Genomic DNA, 17,758 nt, shown 5'->3' with positions numbered 1-17,758 from the left:
CGGGGTAAGGCGCAGTACAACAAGAGGTCAAGGAGAAAGGGGAAGTTGAGAGGTCCAGGATCAGGGGTGTGGTTTGCTGAAGACGAGGGCATATGAAGAAGCGGGTTCATTTGAACACACACCTTGGCATGCAAGTCTGCCAGGTATTGGCGCGAGCCTTCGTCGGCCAATTCCGTACGCAGGGTGGCTTGCATGCCCGTATCCAGTGGACCAGGCGCATAGCTCACCGTTCGGCAGTTGGCATGTTTCTACATGGGGCATATCCAGCCGGATGTGTCAGAACAGCAATGGCAAATTGGGGTGGAAACCAAGCTCTGGAGGATGAGCAAGGCAAAACTGTTTTTCAGAAAGCTATGCTTTATGCTTTTGGAGGTACCTCGGCGGCCAAGCAGCGCAGATGCATGTCGCGCATCGCTCGCGTGCTACAGTACAAGCCCGTGCTTGCAGAAGCTTGGACAGCCCATAGCGAGGAGATGTTGACAATGGTCTTGCGTGTCTCGGGCAAGGCTGCTACCAACATGTTGCTGAAAAGGGATGGGATGGGGGGGAGGGAGCAGGCACGGGTTATCATTCATTAGAGCCTCATGAAATGAATTGCCCATGTACTGCGCCGCCAGAGCGGCTCCGGCTTGGCATATCAACGTGTCACGCACGCAAGCAACAGCGGGGAGGTCGCATTCAGATGGACGTAATCACCAACGGCACTCGGGTCAGTTTCAGCCTCAAGGGTGCGCGACACGTTGCCCAAGGTGCCTGCATTGTTGACCAGCAAAACATGGTCGCTCCCTTGCGCTTTCTAAGGGGTCACATGTCGATGATCATCGCCAAGGACAACTCTAGAGGTGAGTCGTGCTCGGCCGCCCGAGCAGAGTCACGGCCCAGATGGAGCAGGGAGCACAACTTGGCATACCGCGGCAGAAACTACATCCTGCATTAGCTGCGGGAGCTTGGAGAGGTCGCCCAGGTCGGCCCGCAGGACGGTCACCACTGACAGGCGCAGAAATACGCACAGGTAAGTGCACTAGCGCAAATTGTATCGCAAAGGCTCGAACACCACATGACTGACCAGCGTCAGCGTGGCGTGCTTGAATCTCCTTCTCGACTTGGTGCAGCTCGTCTGCATTTCGAGCCACCAAGACGTAGTGGGCTATCGGTCACCACAGCGCGAGCGGCAACAGTGATGCTGGAGTCAGCTGGCTACTTGCTCGGGCTGTTAATAGATGAGAGGCAACGGCACGGTGCGGGTTCAAAATCGAACGAACCTGCTTTCTGCTGTGCATTCTGGGCACTGGCAGCCTCAAGCGCAATGGCACGGCCCAGACCACGCGATGCGCCCGTGATACAAATGGTTGTAGGAGCCATGGTGCTCGTCCGTTGTGTCAGTTTGAAGAGAAAAAAAAAAAATGAAACCAAGAAGGGACTGCGGACAAGCACGTCGACATGTTTCTTCTGCCCTCACTGACACACACAAATATACAGACACAAAACTTGTTGCTTCAAGTTTGATGAGCAAGTGAGAGATACAGCTTCATAAGCTAGATTGTCCCATCACTTCCGCAATGACGCTCGGCGGGTATGGCTTCCTCTCGACAAAGTCGAGGGGGCTGGGACCTCACTGACCATAATCCGTCGTGGGATTGGCGGCCAGTTTCGAGGAACCAGATGCAAGGCTGCGATTCGCCGAAACCGTGTCGCCTCCAACTATAAAAACTCCTCTCCCATATGCCGATACTTCGGCACTGACAACTGCAAACTCACAAGCTCAAAAACCCTTCGCTCCTCTTTTTGGGGTTGGGCGGGTGGGCGTCAAAATTGAGCGAGCTTATTGCTGGGAGTTTGAGGAGAAAAATGAGGGAGGCTCAGGCCGCATTGCGCCGACACGTCGTCGCAGAAGGATGGGAAGAGAGAGAAAGAAAAGTGCGCGTCAAGGCGCCGCCACGCTCCCGTCAACAACAACAGTTCTGGGCATCAGCTTCTCACACAAAAAAACACAATAGATTCCTTCCAAGGCTCGTGAAAATCGAAAATAAGTGCTTTTTTTGTTGTGAGGAGTGCGATCGATAAGTAATCGAAAACGATCAAAAACGATAAGTCCTGTTGATAAGTTCGAACTTATCGATGCCTCTTTAGTAAGTTCAGATAAGTATCGAGTTACACTCGTTTTCGATTTTTAGTAATTACTAAAGCCGATAAGTTGTGCTTGAAAGGAATCTAATTTCGCAAGCAACTTTCTTCTTTGGTTTTGGTTTTTCCTTTCGTCGTAGAGAGAGAACAAAGTTTCTTGTTGACGTTTGGCGAGCCAGATGTGAAATGGCCAGGAGCGTCAAGTTTAGGGCTGGTCTGGCCGTGTCGTGTGGGTACATCAAGTGTCAGTCAATTATCATGCCTCCCACCACGCTTGCACATTTTTTTTATGCACCAGAACCTTGGGTAACTTAAGAAAGGCGTTTAATCAAGGTTGAGCCGGGTGCCGAACAGCCGCGTGCAGATGCGCTAACAGGTATGGGAAACGAAGGAGGGTCGGGGGGGCATGAATGCGAGATGATTCTGGCATACGGGGCAAGAAAACCAAACCAGAGAAAAACCTACGTTCGATTGGGTATGCCTATAGATCTTGAGTAAGCAGTCCAGGTGCACGTTGCCCTCTGACAGAAGCTCGTACGCTTGAGCAAAAGCCGAGTTTCTAGATGATGCATGAGTGATCACAGTGTTAGAAAACCTCCTCATCGTGCTTTGCCTGGATCAAGCGCCTGCTCGATCTGACCGTTCCTCGGCAGTCTTGCAGGCACTGGCGTGGCAACCCAGAAAAAGATCCTGTTGTAGAGGTAGGTGCGTACTCAAGACAGTGAGTTGCTTTAGCATGGCGCAGTCATGTGACAAAAATCAAAGAGGTGAATACAACACTCCCACCAATGCGACACACAAAGAGGCCATGTTTATCCCTCTGAATACGGAGATTCAAGCAGGTTGGCGTCAAAAATTGAACAAACCGCATCGGCATCGGCGACCATGCAGCTCAAGTTGCGACCACAGTGATGCAGCTCAATGGTAAAGAACCAGGGCTGGGTCTCAGATTTCAGGTTTGGATGCTGCGGGGTTGCTCGATTACCAGTGATAGGCTTCACGTTGAGCACTTTAGCTAACACGCGAATAACCACGACCCCTGCCTGCAAAATCAAGTAAAGAACCGTGGAAAGGGACCGCGTATGAGAGCACTGGCGGCGCGTATGTCGTATAGGTCTGCCCATCACCCGTGAGTCAAAAGCATGAAACAGCTTCTCCATGCTTGATTTATCGCAAGACTCACCGTGGCTGCATCCACCTCAGCATCACTTGGCAAAGAATCAGCAAAGGGTAGCAAAGGATGCTCAACACCTGATCGCGGAATTCCGGGCAAAAGCTGAGTGAGCCTACCTGTGCACCACATCCATGACAATACGGAATGATACGAAACGCAGCGATAACCAACTGGAAATGCACAAGCTATCTGGTGAAGGTTGCATATCGCCGACATCTTGAGGTGGTGCTTCGTGCTGCGCCTGTTCTTCGAGGCGTTGCAATTCATCAAGAACTTGCGAATCTTGAAAATAGCTTTGGCTATCATTGATGATGGGGCTGGGCTCCATGGATGCTTTGTTGTTCAAGGCCAGATACTCATCTAGTCGTCTACGGTCACTCACAATTGCCACGCGTTTTCAGATGTGGTCAGGAGAAGGCATCTGGGTGGGCCTCGGTGTGACGGCTTCGCACCTTTCGAGCGCTAATGCCTCGTGATCATCCGGGTCCAAGGGTTGGATTTGTACCTCAGTGCGGCCCGAGAGATTTAGCTAATCAAATGGGCAGCAGAGAAACACTGTGCTTGACATGGCGAGACACGACAAAGGAATGGAAAGAACAAAGCAGCCATGCTTTGTGGGCGGCCTGCTGAGTCCCGGTCTGACCTGGCCATTGGCACTCTGAGTTACACCCACAAGACGAACGACGTCGCCTGGGCGCAGCTGCTGCATCACAAGCTTCGCATGTTGTTCCCATGCCAAAATGTTGACACACAGGTTTTCCAGGTTGGCTGTGGCAAAGTTTTTATGGGCAAGCATCAGAACAAGCGTCGAACGTGGGTTGGAGCAACACCGATATCAAGCAACAGGCCAAACCTGCTTGCACTTTGGCATACGCGGGGTGATTGGGGTTGAGTCTAATTCGAACCAGAGTTTTGGACACAACGTGAACGGTGTGAGCACGTCGAACGAAGACGCCGAGGCAAGAGCGGCAGACGCAGGACGACGTACTTGTAAGACGGGTGTTGGCTGCCGTCCCAGCAGAGGAGGCAAGCTGGGTGGGGCGGATTGGGGCAGCTTATGTCCACAACCTTGACGATGAGCGTAAATGTCCCCAAAGCATCCAGTTGCGCCAGTAAGCGATGACCAGGATCTAAGCGCAACCCTTGCGCGCTTGCCCAATCACGCAAAGCACGCAGCCTTTGCCGTTCCGGTTCCGAAATGTCCGAGGTGAGCTGATGACTGTGCCAGAGAGGCGTTGTGGGCTGGCCCATCTGCTCCGCAAAGTGCGCCAATGAGCATCTGCAATGTGGGACAAGCGAGTACAGTCAGTATTGCGGTCCGTAAGGACGACAAATGAGAAAACGAGTGTCATTCCAGCAGGCGCACACGCCGAAGCATCGCGATGAATGGTTGGCAAGGGGCATGGCATGCGGCTGAGCACGAACTGAGAGGAGGGCTTAAAGGCGCCAACGAGTTGAAGCTTGTTTTGCCACATGTTAGCTTTGAAGCGATGCAATCGCACAATGGCGCCCGCACTCAGAAGGGCCGGGAGGCCTGCGGGGTCAATACAGAACAGATTGACGGGGACTGGGGGCGAGTCTGGGGCTAGCGACTCGTCGGTGATGAAAAAGGCCAGGATAAAGTCGGAGCCTCGGGTCTTGCGGGGGGGCGAGACGCGAGTTACGACACCCCATGTGGAGATGGTGCGGTTTGCAGCCTGTCCAGGGTGCTGCAGCGCTTCACGCAGTGTCACAAAGGATCCCGTAGCCCGTTTGGCACGTGGCCGGCCCTCATGTGATGGCGAGCGCGTGCGGCCGGGCTGCTTCGTCGCGTCTGGCACACCATCACCCTCGGTGGAACGGGGCGTGGTGGACGACGCACCGGATGCGCTGCGGGCTGTCTGTTGGGGGGGTCGGCGATCTGTCCGCCCCCGCGTAGGTGGTACAAAGGAGCTGGGATCAGCGACTTGATCCGGGCCCACAGTGACACAGTGTGAGCCAGCTTCGGTGTAGAGCGAAGGGTGGGAAACCACTACGGTGGCACGGTGGGCATGCAGAATGATGCGGTAGGGCACTTTGGAGGCCAGGCCGTTGGCTTCCTTTTCCAGATCAAAGGCAAAGAGGAGCAGAGAGTCCTAACAAGAAGGAGAACCAACGATGTGAAATTTGGTGCATTCTAAAATGGGGTGAGGTGGAGCCGAGGCGGCGGTGGCAAGGGTTGAAAAGGCTCAAACCTTGGGCTCAACAAAGGCCAGCAGGTCCGCCAATGATCCGCGGACAGTCAACATGACATCTGCGGCGCCCGCTGGTGCCGAGTCATCGCGGATGAGGAAATTGGCGATGCTTTGTTCGCTCTGGCAAAGATTTGCAAATAATTTGGTCAAGACAACAGCCTACGTGCCAGAGACAGGTGCAGGAATTTCGGAGTGGGTGCTTGAGCTTAGGAGGTGGGGGCAAAGTGCAAGGGGGATGGCGATGAATTGTTGGTACGAACGCGAATGTGTCCGTTGGTTCGTCCAGGCTGAAGCTCACTCAGCGGTATACAAATGCGCTCTGCATCCTCCATGTCGTCCCATCCCGTCTGCACTCGTAGCCAACACGGACGTGAGTGCAAGCAAAGAGAGGGCAAATCACCTCTAAAGGTGCTCACAGCCGATCGGCAGCGGCGAAGACCAGGGGCGATAGAGAGAGACAGAGACAGAGACAGAGACCAGAGAGAGACCAGAGAGAGCCGAATTGGAAAAAAATCTTGATGACACAAGATGCAGAGAGACACACAAACGCGCGAATAAAAGCAAAAGTAACGGTCTTGATTTGTCAGCATCAGCACAAATGTCAGATGGGTTGAATTGTCAGCCAAAAACATTATTGCAGAAACTCAAAGCTCTTTACACGTGTGAGCGCGAGAGAGAGAGAGAGAGAGAGAGAGAGAGAGAGAGAGAGAGAGAGAGAGAGAGAGAGAGAGAGAGAGAGAGAGAGAGAGAGAGAGAGAGAGAGAGAGAGAGAGAGAGAGAGAGAGAGAGAGAGAGAGAGAGAGAGAGGGAGGGGAGAGGAACATTTGCTGCTGCTGGTGCTGCTGCTGTGTCAACGAGTCGGGCCTTGGCATCCATCGCGAGCGCCATGACGGAGCTTATCAACAAGCTTGCCGGGGATCACCTGGCCAAGCATCAGGCCGACTATTGGCTGCAGCAAGAAGCCAGCGTTGATGGCATGCTGGGTGGCTATGGTGCCATCTCGGAGGTGGACATTCAGGGCTCACGCCAGCTGCTGCGGGAGCTGACGGAGATGTACGATGTTGAGCGCACTCGCGCTCTGGATGTGGGTGCCGGCATTGGACGTATCACTGAGCATCTGCTCATTCCTGCTGGCTTCAAGGCTGTCGATTTACTCGACATTGATCAACGCTTCTTGGACACAGCCCGCGACCGGCTGAGCAGCACCGGCCAATTGGGTGACTGCTTTTGCTCTGGGTTTACCCAGTTTGACTTTGCTGGCGGCTCCCGCCGTTGGGATCTCATTTGGATGCAATGGTGCGCCATCTACCTAAACAATGATGCCTTTGTTGATTTCTTCAAGCGTGCAGCACAAGCCCTGACGCCAACAGGCATTCTTGTTCTCAAGGAGAACACCTTGAGCAAGAGTACCGCAGACGAGTTTGACGACGATGATGGGTACGTTGTTTCTCAGCAGCAGCCTCGGCGAGCTTGATGGATACCCTGCAGAGGCAGGCGCTTGTTTGCACTTGTTGTGCACTTGTCACGCTTGGGCTCGATTGCCACCAGCCTTCTCACCTCTGCCATCTTTTTATTTATTTATTTATTTTTTCTTCCTGTTTTGCAGTTCTGTGACCCGTGGCCATCAGACCCTTCGCCGGCTATTCAAAAAGGCGGGCTTGGAATTGTTGCGCTGCAAGCGCCAGGCCGGCTTCCCGCCCGAGCTTTATCCAGTTTACTTTTACGTTCTGCGTCCTCTTTGAGGAAGTTGCCAGCAACCAGAGATTAAGATTTATAAAATGACAACGCCTCGCCAGTGGCGACGGTTTGGGCCCGTAAAGCCCCACAAAAATGCTTGGCTGCATCATCTAGCGGGCCTGGGTAGCATCTGCTTGAGATGACGCAACGCCGCACTCTTGTGCCATCGGCATTTACAATGGCTTCCGAACAGCTTTGGAACAGCTTTGGAACAACTTTGGAACAGCTTTGTGTAGATTCGGGTAGCTTGGTATGAGGATGGGCAAGCGGTTGCAGCCACAATTGGCTTTTCGAGCGTCAGAGGTCCATCTTGTTGCTTTTTCGTTTTCTTCTACCTGCATAGTGTTTTGCAAACAAATCATGTCTAATCGATGCCCATTATCCTGACCAACTGACTGAGTGAATGGCTCTTCAACAGCAGACAGCATCGGCAAAAGAGAGGTTTTTCAATTGACTAAAGATCATAGCCCAACTGCTGGTCGGCCCTAACCCTGGGCACTGGCCCCGCGAGAAAAGAAGAGCAAAGGAGTGGAAGAACAGAAGATAAAAGCAAAATCAGAGTGCGAGAGATCACGAGAAACAAAATGCTGAGATTTTCAGCTCATGCCATGACTATGCATCGCTTGCCTGATGCAGCCACACAATGTTGACAGAAGGACAACAAGGAAGGGGGCAGGCAGGTCGATTCGATAGCTAGGAAGTTGGATGGAGCAGTGCTGGCACAGCCGACTTTTAATACATGCCACCCTGGGGCATACCACCCTGGGGCATGCCCCCTTGCATACCACCCATCATGCCACCCATCATGCCTGGGCCAGTCAGCATGAGCTGAGGCATACCCAGGGCTGGTGCAGGTGGTTGAGACTCCTCCTCGGCCTTCTTCTCAATGTGATGGGTGTCCAGCTTGTCCACCTAATGAAACGTCAGCAAGTAACAGGTTGATTGAGCGTGAGCGACCACGGGCTATTCGACATGAAGCGCAACGCCCAAGAGAGCAGGCGCACCTTGTCCATGTACTCGCGCATGACCTGGATCAGGTAGGGCATGGCAAAGTCCATCATGCCGTTGCGCCATGCAAGCTCGGTCACGACATCCGGACGCAAGAGATCGTAGCAGGCAAAGCAGCATGCCGCAAAGCATTCCCTGCAACAATTGGCAAGGCAAGCAACAAGGACAAGTCAGTGTCAAGCACGATACTTGGAAACGGGTCAGGATAAACAACGAAACAAAGAGATGCGGTTCGGGTCTTACTTGTCATCAATCTCGACAAAGTAGTCAAGCAATGCCTTGGCCGCCTCAGGATCGCGCGATTCAGCCGCGTACTGCATGGCATCCTTGTAGAGGCGATCCTTCTTGCAAATGTCCACGCTCTGTTTCCAGCGGTTGTTGCCCTTGTAGAGGTATGCGGAAATGCGCCGGAACTCGAGCAACTCGTGCTTTTCCAATCGCTGAGCCAGGGCAATGTTGTCAAAGTTCTTGTAACCATCGATGGAGGTACGAAGACCCTCGTAGTCACCCTCATGAATCAGCACGTCGTTCAATGCCTCGTTCACGACCACGTTGTCGTTCTGTTGCACAGTCTTGAGGTAAGGCTTGGCCATGGCCACGACGTCGCGGTCTTTGAGCAACTTGACAGCACGCGTATGATCAATGCGGCCAACAACGGCCGTCAGCAGGTCGTTGAGCAGGAGCGGCTTGTGGGACAGGTAAAAGTCAACGGCCTTGTAAAACAGCTCGGTGTTGGCCACCTTGACAATCATCTCGAGGAAACGCTTGTCGTGCCACGCCTCGGACGGATGCTCCATCATGGTGATGACGGCGTTGTCATACTCATCGTACTTGTCGTACAAGAACACGAGCTCGGGCCACAAGTGAGCTTCCTCGGCGGCGCGCAGCACCTTGGGAATGTTCACACGCGACCAGTACATCTCGAGGTACTCCTTCATCTTCTCCGGTTGGTAACGGCCATACAAGATGGCAAGCTCGGTAAAGAGACCCATGTGGGCGCGCTCAAGGCCGAGGCCGGCCTCGAGGAGGGCAATAAGCGGCTCAAAGTGGCCCCGCACCAGGTAATAGGAGATGAGCTCACCCAGTTCGTCGGCATGAACAATGATGTTGAGGCCGCAAATCTGCGCCATCTTGAACTCCTGGTGGTCAACGCAGGCGAAGCACACCTCCTTCCAAGAGCGCGTGCTGTTGGCCTTGCGGGCAGCATCCACGGCTGCTTGGTACTCCTTGAGGTGCACCAAGGTGGAGCTGAGACGGGCAAAGTTTGAGGCATTAGAGTAGAGGATCTTGGCAGCCTCCCACAATTGCTCGTCGTAGCAGCGGTCGCCAACCTCCTGCACGTTGGCAATGTGTTGGCTGGTGATAAACTCCTCCATGTCGGCGAGTCGGTTTGTCTTGGCGTACGCAAAGACGAGCTCGGTCTCAATGGCGGCGTCACGGGATTTCTTGCGCGCCATTTGCAGGTAGCGAATGAGGTCTTCAAACTTGTCATGCGTCTTGGCAGCCATGACGACACCCTGCACGGCAGACGGGTCGTTGGCCTTGATGTAACTATCAATGGCCTCCTTGATCATGCCGTCGCGCAGCTGTGCGCCGGCCAAAAGGCTCCACACATCAGCATTGTTAACACGCTCAGCGTACTCGTAGGCGCGATCCAGGTTCTTGATATCATTGATAAGAACCTTGACAGCCTCGGTGTGCACCTCAAACTTCTTGAAGACGGCAAAGGCGTCCTCAAACTGCGAGTGCTCAATGGCCACCTGGGCAATGGTCGAGGCATCGTAGTCGTCCAGGCGGTTGATGTACTCGGACACGCGTGCACCATCGGCCTTGATGGCCGTCACGATCAAGAGGTTTTGCAGGTTGCTGTTCTTGCTGAACATGGACTCGCCCATGACAAGCTTCTCGAGCAGCTCAATGAGCTCAGAGGGAATGTCGGCCGCGATAAACGCCTTGACAGCAACGGAGATTTCGTCCGGATCTTGGGCTTCCAACAGCGCAGTCTGCACCACCTGATCAATGACCGAGCGGCGTTGGTCGTTGCTCTCGTCCAGCACACGGGCCCAGAGGTCTGAGTCCTTACGGCGCACCAGGTAGCGAGCCAGGTTCTTGTGGAGGGCGTTGGCGTTGCAAATCTCAATCAGCTGATCATCGCAGTTGCCTCGCTCGTAAACCACAAAGGCCATCTGGGGGTCACGCTTCTCGCAGTACTTGCCCACGACGGCACTGTCGTAGTACTGGTTCTCCTTCAGGAAACGCTCGGCATTGGTGTTGCTGTCAATGTAGATCTTGGCCAAAGCATTATGTGTGGCAGGCTCTGTCACACCTTCTTGCACACGGCCCTCGAGCCAAGGCAGCAGCATCTTCAGGCGGTTGCGCTTCTCCACCTCGGCAACCAAGTCATCGGTTGAAAACTCGCCGCGAACGACCATGATCAAGTTCTTGATCGTGTCCTCCCTACCGCCGATGAAAGATGGCAAAGACACACAAGATGACTATGAGTGCGCTTGCGCATCTGTGAGTGGCATCGGGCTCTGGGTGTATACCACGTCACTCGGAAGAAAGAAAAAAGGGATGTGTGTTTAACCTGGCGAAGGTGATCATTGCAACGCGTGCTGGTCAACTCCGTGGCAAAGGCAACAGACTTTTTCTAGGCACGGCCTTGAATGCAGACAACCCAGGAGATTTGGGGCCGTGCACTTCAGTGGGCCGAGCCAAGCATGAATCGCGTGCTGTGTTGTGTTGTGTTGTGTTGTGTTGTGTTGTGTTGCGTTGCGTTGCATCGCGTTGGCATGTGGATGTGGTTTGGTATGATGGGTGCAAGCCGTGGAACTGAAGGTGAATGCATCGCAATACTTACGAGCAGTCGACGTCCATGAGGCCACCAACAACGGCGGGCAGACGCTTGGGGTTGACCTTGGTCACATATACTTCAATGAACTTCCTTTGGTCGTTCTTGTACAAGTACATGACCAAGTCTTGAACAAAGTCAAAACTAACGCGGGGCACAGAACGAGCACAATGAGCGGGTGGACCGACTTAAACGGCCAACACAACAATTTGCTGATAAGAGTGGGAGCATACCGATCGCAAACGATGATCAGAGGCAGCTGGTCGGAGAGCTTGGCTTCCTTCAGATAGTTCTTGACGCGCTCGGGGTCGTAGTGGTTGCTGGTGCGGCAAATGCGCTCCACCTCCTTCGTCTGACCCGTCTTGCATGCTGCCTCAATGTACTTGAAGTGCACTTCGGGGTCCTCCGAGCTGTTGACAACAGCACCCAAAAAGTAGAAGAGGCCCTCGGCCGACTTGAATGACTCGAAAAGGTCGATAAGAGCGGCGGCGCCAATCTGCTCATGGTACTTGCTGGCAATCTGAACGCACACCTGCAGGTTCTGGCGGATGTTCTTGCTCAACATCTCCCGCAGACACTCGATAGAATCATCCACTGAGAGCGTGGAGAAGTACTGCACAAGCCAGTTGCGGTCCAGCATCTGAGTGTGAATGATGGCACGCTTGATGTCATACAGGTCAGTGTAGTTCTCCAGAGCGCGCTGGGTGAGGCCACACTGTTCACAGAGCTGAGCCACACGCTGCTTGTCAAAGTGCGTGAGCATGCCCTGACCCAAAATAGCGTCGGCGACTTGAGGGGCTTGCATGAGGTTCATCTCCAAAAGGCGAGTTTGCAGGTCGCCCTGCTCCGGAAGATTGGGCTTCAGAACCTCCAGAAGGAACGCGGTGCAAGGCTGGACAAGCTTCATCTCGTCAAACGCGTCCACAATAGAGTTGATGTTAGCGAGAGGAGGATCCTCCTTAACCAGACTGGTGGCAAAGGGCACGGCCTTATCCGGGCTGGAGCGCAGAATCATGCGCAGAATGTAGGCGTAGTCGGCTTGGTAATTGACCTTCTTGGCATAGAGGACCAGCTTATCAAACTCGCCAGTCTCAGCGAAGCACTGAATCACCTTGGCCGAGGCTTCGGCACGCAAATACACGGAGAGGGCAAACTTGGGGCTGATGGGCTTGATCATGTCGCCCAGTTGCTCGCTGCACTCGAGCTTGTCCTCCTTGAGCCACTTTTCGAGGAGCTCGGTGCGGTTCTGCTGCACAACGGGGCGGCAGAGCTCAACAGACTCGTGGGCGTTGAGGCGGGAAGTTTCAAGCAAAGTGCTAAAGTACTGCAGGATGGGGGGCTGTTGTCCCGGCTGTTGTGGAGCCTGCTGCAGCTTTTGAATAGTGTCCTGGTTGCGCAGGATACCCTATTCGAAGAATCATTGGGTAAAGCACGTTTTGATGATATTAGAAACAGGATTGAACAAAATGAAATTGAAAGTATCACGATCACAATTGAACAAAGCCGTTGACACGGTTGGGCTGACGCCATCGGAGTGCACGGAACAAGCGACGGGAAGACTTACGCGAGGAGCTTCAGCGGCCACCTTGGCGGCAGCAGCAAACTGGCCTTGGCCGTAGAGGTGGTTAAACTGCTGGACAAAGGTATCCTCCGCACCAGGCAGATCAGCTCGCACGGCCAGCTTGAGGGCAAGTTGCGGGTTCTTGAGCTGTGAAGTAACATGGCTGACCAGATTGGCCTCGTCCACGGTGACGGAGAGCACCTGACCCTGGCGGTTGACGCCGATGAGGCCGCTGACGCTGTCCTGGGGGGCCGTGATGAAAATGGTCTCGGCGGAAATGCGCTTCATGAAGATGCACGAGGCCGTCTCGACGTCAAACAGATGCAAGTAGCCCAGCTTGGTGATGACGTAGGCCATCTGATACTTGGGGCCAATTTGCATGGCGACGGGGAAATCACCAGCAGCGTCCTGGGGGAAGAAGATGTCGGCGTTGCACTTGGTGAAGGGGCGGTTGCCAGCGGCCGGCGCGCCGACCTCAATGACATGAATCTTGGCGCCCGCAGCTCCACGGTTGGCCATGCAGAGGACGTTGGAGGGGTGAGGATTTCCCGGCATTTTGAACTGCGTGAAGCAGGCGGCATGGGCCTCGATGGGCTGAGACACCTTGCGCTCAACCGAATAGAGCTGCATCGAACCAACCACGCGGTTGTCGCGCGCGCTAATGCCAATCAGGATGAGCCATTGCTTGGCAGCATCAGTGCGGTAGTTGATGATCTGGGTGCCGTTGAGGCTCTCATGGCGATCGAACATCTTGACGGGAGCAGAATCACCCTCAAGAGCCCAGTGGTAGACGGACTGTGCGGTGACGATACCCAGTGTATTGTCATCCACCCAGCGCCAAAACTGGACGTCGTCCACCATCGTGTGCGCCTGCAAGGTCAAAGAAGGCAGAGAATGGGTGAAGAGGGGTGAGGGGTGAGGGCAAGCGGGCAGGCGGCCGAGTCGCTGGGGGAGGAGATGACAAAATTGCCAATGTGGGTGTGGCAGGAACTCGGGCAGGGATTCTGAACACTCAAGTGCCAAGTACTGGGGCTGCCACACACCTTGAGTTTTTGCTTCGTCTCAAGGTTGAAGATCTGCAGGACCTTGGCTGCCTTGAGCGCAATGATGTTGGCTGCAGGGTTCATAATGGCATTATCTGCGCCTCCAGGCTTACGTTCCACCGACTTGTTGGCGACATCAACAATCACAAGCTGTGCAAGTCCGACAGACATGGCAGAAGTAATTTTTTTTTTTAAGTTCCAATGAAAGGCCAGCAGATATCAGCAATATGAGGGCCGACACGAGTCAAAGGATGCAAAGTCACACCCTCTGGTCAAGACAAACCTCGGTTTTACCGGCCTTGGCTTCACGGACGCAAATGTACTTTTCCGACTCCATGGTCAGTGTGTTGAAGGAGATGGAGGCCGCATCAATGCCCATGCTTGTGAGCTGCGCGTCGCAGGGTATCAGGAGTGAGCCAATACGCCAGTTGCACACAAACAAGACACGTTCCGACTGATTGAAGCCAAGTCCAGTGGCAGGAAATTCTGCAAAGGTGGAGCGAGCGCACCTGAAGCATCTCCTGAAACTTGATGGGAAGGCCCGCCATGCTGCTGGTGTGAGGCAGCGAGTTTCCTTCGGGCCTCCGCAAATGTGATACAAGGTAGACGGAAGGTCAGTGCCGCGCGCTTGCCCGGCAATGTAGTCTGTGTGTCGTGAGCGAGTGAGCATTTGTGAGTCATCGGACGAGGAGTTGCTTGGATGCCAATGCCAAGAGTGCATGCCAAGCATGTAGCTAGCCCCCTGGTCGGCCACAATGCCTTGTCTCTGGACGATGCTTTTTCTTCCCGGCTCTTTGCCCTGATTGTCTGTTTTTTTTTGTTTTTTTCTGTTTTTGGAGTATGAGGGACCAAGGGCAGCCTGCCCACGAGAGGGCGGAGACTTGCGATGCCGGCTTGGGCAACCACGAGCGATGGTGCTGATGGGGTGTGCCTCTAACAGGGCGGCGTGTCGCGAAGCGGATGGATGGACGAGCTGACCAGCGGTGGGGTCGTTCAAGGAACGTCACGAACCTGCCGTGCGGCTGTTGAATGCGTCGGCGGAGCGAGAGGAGGGGATGGAGACAAAGATCGCGCGCCACTGGATCAGTGAACGAGAAAAGCCAAGAAGTCCACTGGTGCTTTTGGTCGTAGGCGGGGAAGTGTGTCTTTTGTGTCTTTGTTGTGGTTTTTGCGGTCACAATGACAGGAGGTAGCAGTGCTGTTCTCGTCGCAAGCAGTGGAATTTGCCACGACGACGAGCACTACTGCCTTTTCGCTTGCAGGCAGAAACTTGAGCATCAGTCGAAGAATCGACTTGCTTTGGAGGGGGGCGTCGAAAATACAGTGTTACACTCAGACCCCGAAATCACCTATATTTAGCATAACACCTACAAAACTCGATTGTTTTTTTTTTACCTGCAAGTGACCACTATGGCCTCTCCCATATGCATGATGACGTTCAGCAAGCCTTGAACCCCTCGACCAGGGCTGTGTGTCTTTTGACAAGTTTGAGGTGCGGTGCAGACAGACAAGAGGGTTTTGGAGTACAAATGCTGACTCAGTTGGGTGGTCGTGCGCTGCACGACCCAAGGCTGGCTCCAACACTTGCTTCAGGGTCATAAGCAGGGAGATCGCGTGTATGCACACGAAGTGCTTGCTCACGGTTCGGGGCCGTCCCCGCCCCCACTTGGTGGAGTCGTCCGCGGGCTCGAGTCCAGTGGGAGAGAGGGGAAACAAAGATCCAAGAGAGAGGGAGAGAGAGGGAGAGAGGAGGGAGGAGAGGGGAAAAGAAAAGACAGAGAAAGAAACATACAAGACGAAGACACTAGCAAGAGGGAACAAAACGAGAGAACAGGAGGCGCAGCACCCGGGTTGTGGCGCGAGGGCGACTCTTTTGCCTTGTTTGTCACTTTTTGGTGAGGGGTGACCGACGCTGCAAACTAGACGGTGTGGCGCACTTCAAAGAACCGGTGCAGGTAGTACACCTGGCCCACGGACATGAGCACGAGGATCAGCGCCTCAAAAAAGGCCCAGTACACCACGCGAGAGTTGGTGCTGTCGTTAACTGTGTCAAGGAGGGCAAGGGGTCCGGTGAGGCCGTGCGAACAAGGTAGGCAACACTGGGCACAGCAAGTCAAGCCAGATCTAGCACCACGTACTCATGCGATGCGTGCGCTCCCGAATCACCATATATTCCTGTTCACGGCGCACCGTGACCACCTGCTCGGCTAGCTCTTGGATCATCTCGTGCAGGTTGTCGTGGATCTCTGCAGTTGAGGTCAAGATAGACCATGAGAGGATTCAGGGGATTCCTCAGGCAAGATGCATGTCCTATTATTGCTTGGCGCCAACCAACGTACCGGCTTCGTCGCCCAGCGTGTCCTTGATGCCTTCCTGACCTTCGACGTACATGGAAAAGACCACAAGCTTGTTGGTCACACTCGACATCTCGTTGCTGAAGCAGTATCTATGAATCAAGAGATTGTGAAGCCTGGTCAGCATGGCGTTTGGGCACAGGATCTGCGGCCTCTGTGCAAGGACAAGAGCGGCCCTGGGTATTGGGACAACTATTCGAGCACACCAGTCACCGCGAGGGGTAGTGGATCGGATCACATGGGCGCAATCTGGCAACGCACTTGTAACGCCCATCCATGTGAGCAGAGAAGGTGTATTTGCCATCACTTTCGCGGCGACCCGCATAAACCTCCTTTTCGTCTGGCCCGGTAATCTGTTCGATGGAGGTCCTGAGGGTGAGCTGCGGGCATCTGACACTGGTCTCAAGCTCACTGCACGACGCCAACTTTGAGGAGAAGGGGGGAGCTCAATTGAGAGCCGAAAAACTCGAGCGTACCGTGACATCAATGTCGAGAAAGCCGCCATCGGCCACCTGGAAGGTGAGGCCCATCTTGGTGCCGCTCTTGACATCCTCGAAGAAGCACTGCTTCTCGTGCGCATCGACGGAGACGGCAAAGCCGTGGGCGGAGGTGGCCAAGGCCAGCAGCGCCAGCACAGCCAGGGGTGACATCATGATACGGGCCCCGGGATACAAGATGGCAACCGGGAAAGGGGCGAATGGTTTGGCCTAAATCAACGCAGGGTCACGATCAGATGGTCAGTGACATGGGCAGAATGGCTGCGGGAGCGGAAAACTTTCTCAATAGATTTGACGGGCCTGGCCGTGCCCTTGAAGAAGCACACGGTGACCAGGCTCATCGCCGAAAAGGCGTGTCAATGCCCCGCGAGCCATGTGTGGCCAAGGGCAGCGACAACCAGCAAGCCGTTCGAGCTCAGCCGCCCCCCGAACCCATCGTCACGCACCAACAGCTCAACTCCAACAAGACAAATACGACGAGCCGGCATTCAAAAGACCCACTACCAACTGTACTTGTTGATGCAGCTTCAAACAGTCGCTACCAACTGCCATCGTGGCTGGAATAGTCTGACAAAAGGCGGGTGAATGAAAGTTGTCATCTTTTTTTCTGAGAATTGTCAGAACTGTTTCATCACTGTCCGCGTTCTGAGGCGCTCGGGCCAAGTGGACGGAGTGTACCACGAGTCACACTATATCCCGCACGCGCGGTGTAGTGGGTGCAAAGTGTCCCAAAAGGCGCTGCGCCTGTCACCAGCAGGCACACATGTGTTGGACGTTGTTGGATCAAACCATCATCATGAGCCTTCTGGCCTTGTGTCCGCAACGGCTCGGGGACCTGTGCACGAGCGGACGGGGAGAAGGAGCCTTTTGTTTTGACCTAGTCGGTGATGGTTTTCGCAACTTGCTTACCTCTCCTGGCAGCAGCACACGATTTTCAAGGGTATCAAGACCAGGCCAGACCGACCCGACCACACAACGAGCTGGTCACCCGTTCGCCAACTCCTGTCCCCCAAGAGTCGGGTCAGACAGATGCCCCTCAGTAAGATGCTAGCATGAGAACATGCTCGAGCATTCAATGGAGCGCTGCCGTTTCATCTCCATCTCCATCTCCATACACACATATACGCAAAATTTCATCTTATCCATCCACTTAACCACCTGGTGTGTGTGTGTGCTTTGTGGGTGCTTTGTGTGTT

The 17,758-nt window shown here is 54.2% G+C and overlaps 5 protein-coding genes across 5 annotated transcripts; 1 reads left to right on the top strand and 4 right to left on the bottom strand.

Moving 5' to 3' along the window:
* Positions 1-122: 122 nt before the first annotated feature.
* MONBRDRAFT_22416 (uncharacterized protein) lies at positions 123-1,362 on the bottom strand (the record flags this gene model as incomplete). Its single annotated transcript, XM_001742315.1, has 4 exons — positions 123-248; positions 911-987; positions 1,067-1,147; positions 1,263-1,362. Coding segments are annotated over 4 exons (384 nt in total), but the record flags the coding sequence as incomplete, so codon positions are not given.
* Positions 1,363-2,448: 1,086 nt separating this feature from the next.
* Positions 2,449-6,298, bottom strand: MONBRDRAFT_22415 (uncharacterized protein; the record flags this gene model as incomplete). Its single annotated transcript, XM_001742314.1, has 13 exons — positions 2,449-2,493; positions 2,590-2,683; positions 2,765-2,853; positions 2,991-3,167; positions 3,308-3,410; positions 3,751-3,827; positions 3,942-4,066; positions 4,152-4,192; positions 4,287-4,577; positions 4,724-5,412; positions 5,512-5,670; positions 5,772-5,858; positions 6,170-6,298. Coding segments are annotated over 13 exons (2,106 nt in total), but the record flags the coding sequence as incomplete, so codon positions are not given.
* A 99-nt stretch (positions 6,299-6,397) lies between these two features.
* On the top strand, positions 6,398-7,253 carry MONBRDRAFT_21077 (uncharacterized protein; the record flags this gene model as incomplete). The annotated part of the gene is made up of 2 exons (XM_001742759.1): positions 6,398-6,948; positions 7,118-7,253. The coding sequence occupies 2 exons, from the start codon at positions 6,398-6,400 to the stop codon at positions 7,251-7,253; spliced, it is 687 nt and encodes a 228-aa protein (XP_001742811.1).
* Positions 7,254-7,679: 426 nt separating this feature from the next.
* MONBRDRAFT_19294 (uncharacterized protein) lies at positions 7,680-14,281 on the bottom strand. The gene is made up of 9 exons (XM_001742313.1): positions 14,221-14,281; positions 13,995-14,099; positions 13,712-13,861; positions 12,672-13,538; positions 11,341-12,512; positions 11,117-11,251; positions 8,500-10,713; positions 8,253-8,391; positions 7,680-8,160 (listed from the first exon to the last, which is right to left on the bottom strand). Exons 1-9 carry the CDS (start codon positions 14,257-14,259, stop codon positions 7,981-7,983), a joined length of 5,001 nt encoding a protein of 1,666 aa, XP_001742365.1. The 5' UTR covers positions 14,260-14,281; the 3' UTR covers positions 7,680-7,980.
* Positions 14,282-15,261: 980 nt separating this feature from the next.
* Positions 15,262-17,020, bottom strand: MONBRDRAFT_34870 (uncharacterized protein). Its single transcript, XM_001742312.1, has 6 exons — positions 17,009-17,020; positions 16,542-16,772; positions 16,327-16,418; positions 16,051-16,157; positions 15,850-15,957; positions 15,262-15,755 (listed from the first exon to the last, which is right to left on the bottom strand). Exons 2-6 carry the CDS (start codon positions 16,716-16,718, stop codon positions 15,631-15,633), a joined length of 609 nt encoding a protein of 202 aa, XP_001742364.1. The 5' UTR covers positions 16,719-16,772; positions 17,009-17,020; the 3' UTR covers positions 15,262-15,630.
* Between the last annotated feature and the right edge of the window lie 738 nt (positions 17,021-17,758).

This window comes from Monosiga brevicollis, genomic scaffold (genome assembly GCF_000002865.3).
Source record: "Monosiga brevicollis MX1 MONBRscaffold_2 genomic scaffold, whole genome shotgun sequence".
Taxonomy (NCBI): Eukaryota; class Choanoflagellata; order Craspedida; family Salpingoecidae; genus Monosiga; species Monosiga brevicollis.
This window is presented reverse-complemented; position numbering and strand designations above follow the sequence as displayed.

What these genes read in the sequence shown, in the direction of transcription:
- MONBRDRAFT_34870 (XM_001742312.1), bottom strand. Translation starts at nt 16,718, where the DNA reads ATGATGTCACCCCTGGCTGTGCTGGCGCTGCTGGCCTTGGCCACCTCC. An exon ending in CACATGGATGGGCGTTACAA is followed by an intron (nt 16,158 to 16,326) that starts GTGCGTTGCCAG and finishes CTTGATTCATAG; the next exon opens with ATACTGCTTCAGCAACGAGA. An exon ending in GGAGCGCACGCATCGCATGA is followed by an intron (nt 15,756 to 15,849) that starts GTACGTGGTGCT and finishes TCCTTGACACAG; the next exon opens with TTAACGACAGCACCAACTCT.
- MONBRDRAFT_19294 (XM_001742313.1), bottom strand. Translation starts at nt 14,259, where the DNA reads ATGGCGGGCCTTCCCATCAAGTTTCAGGAGATGCTTCAG. An exon ending in CCAAGGCCGGTAAAACCGAG is followed by an intron (nt 13,862 to 13,994) that starts GTTTGTCTTGAC and finishes GGACTTGCACAG; the next exon opens with CTTGTGATTGTTGATGTCGC. An exon ending in TGGCCGCTGAAGCTCCTCGC is followed by an intron (nt 12,513 to 12,671) that starts GTAAGTCTTCCC and finishes TTCTTCGAATAG; the next exon opens with GGTATCCTGCGCAACCAGGA.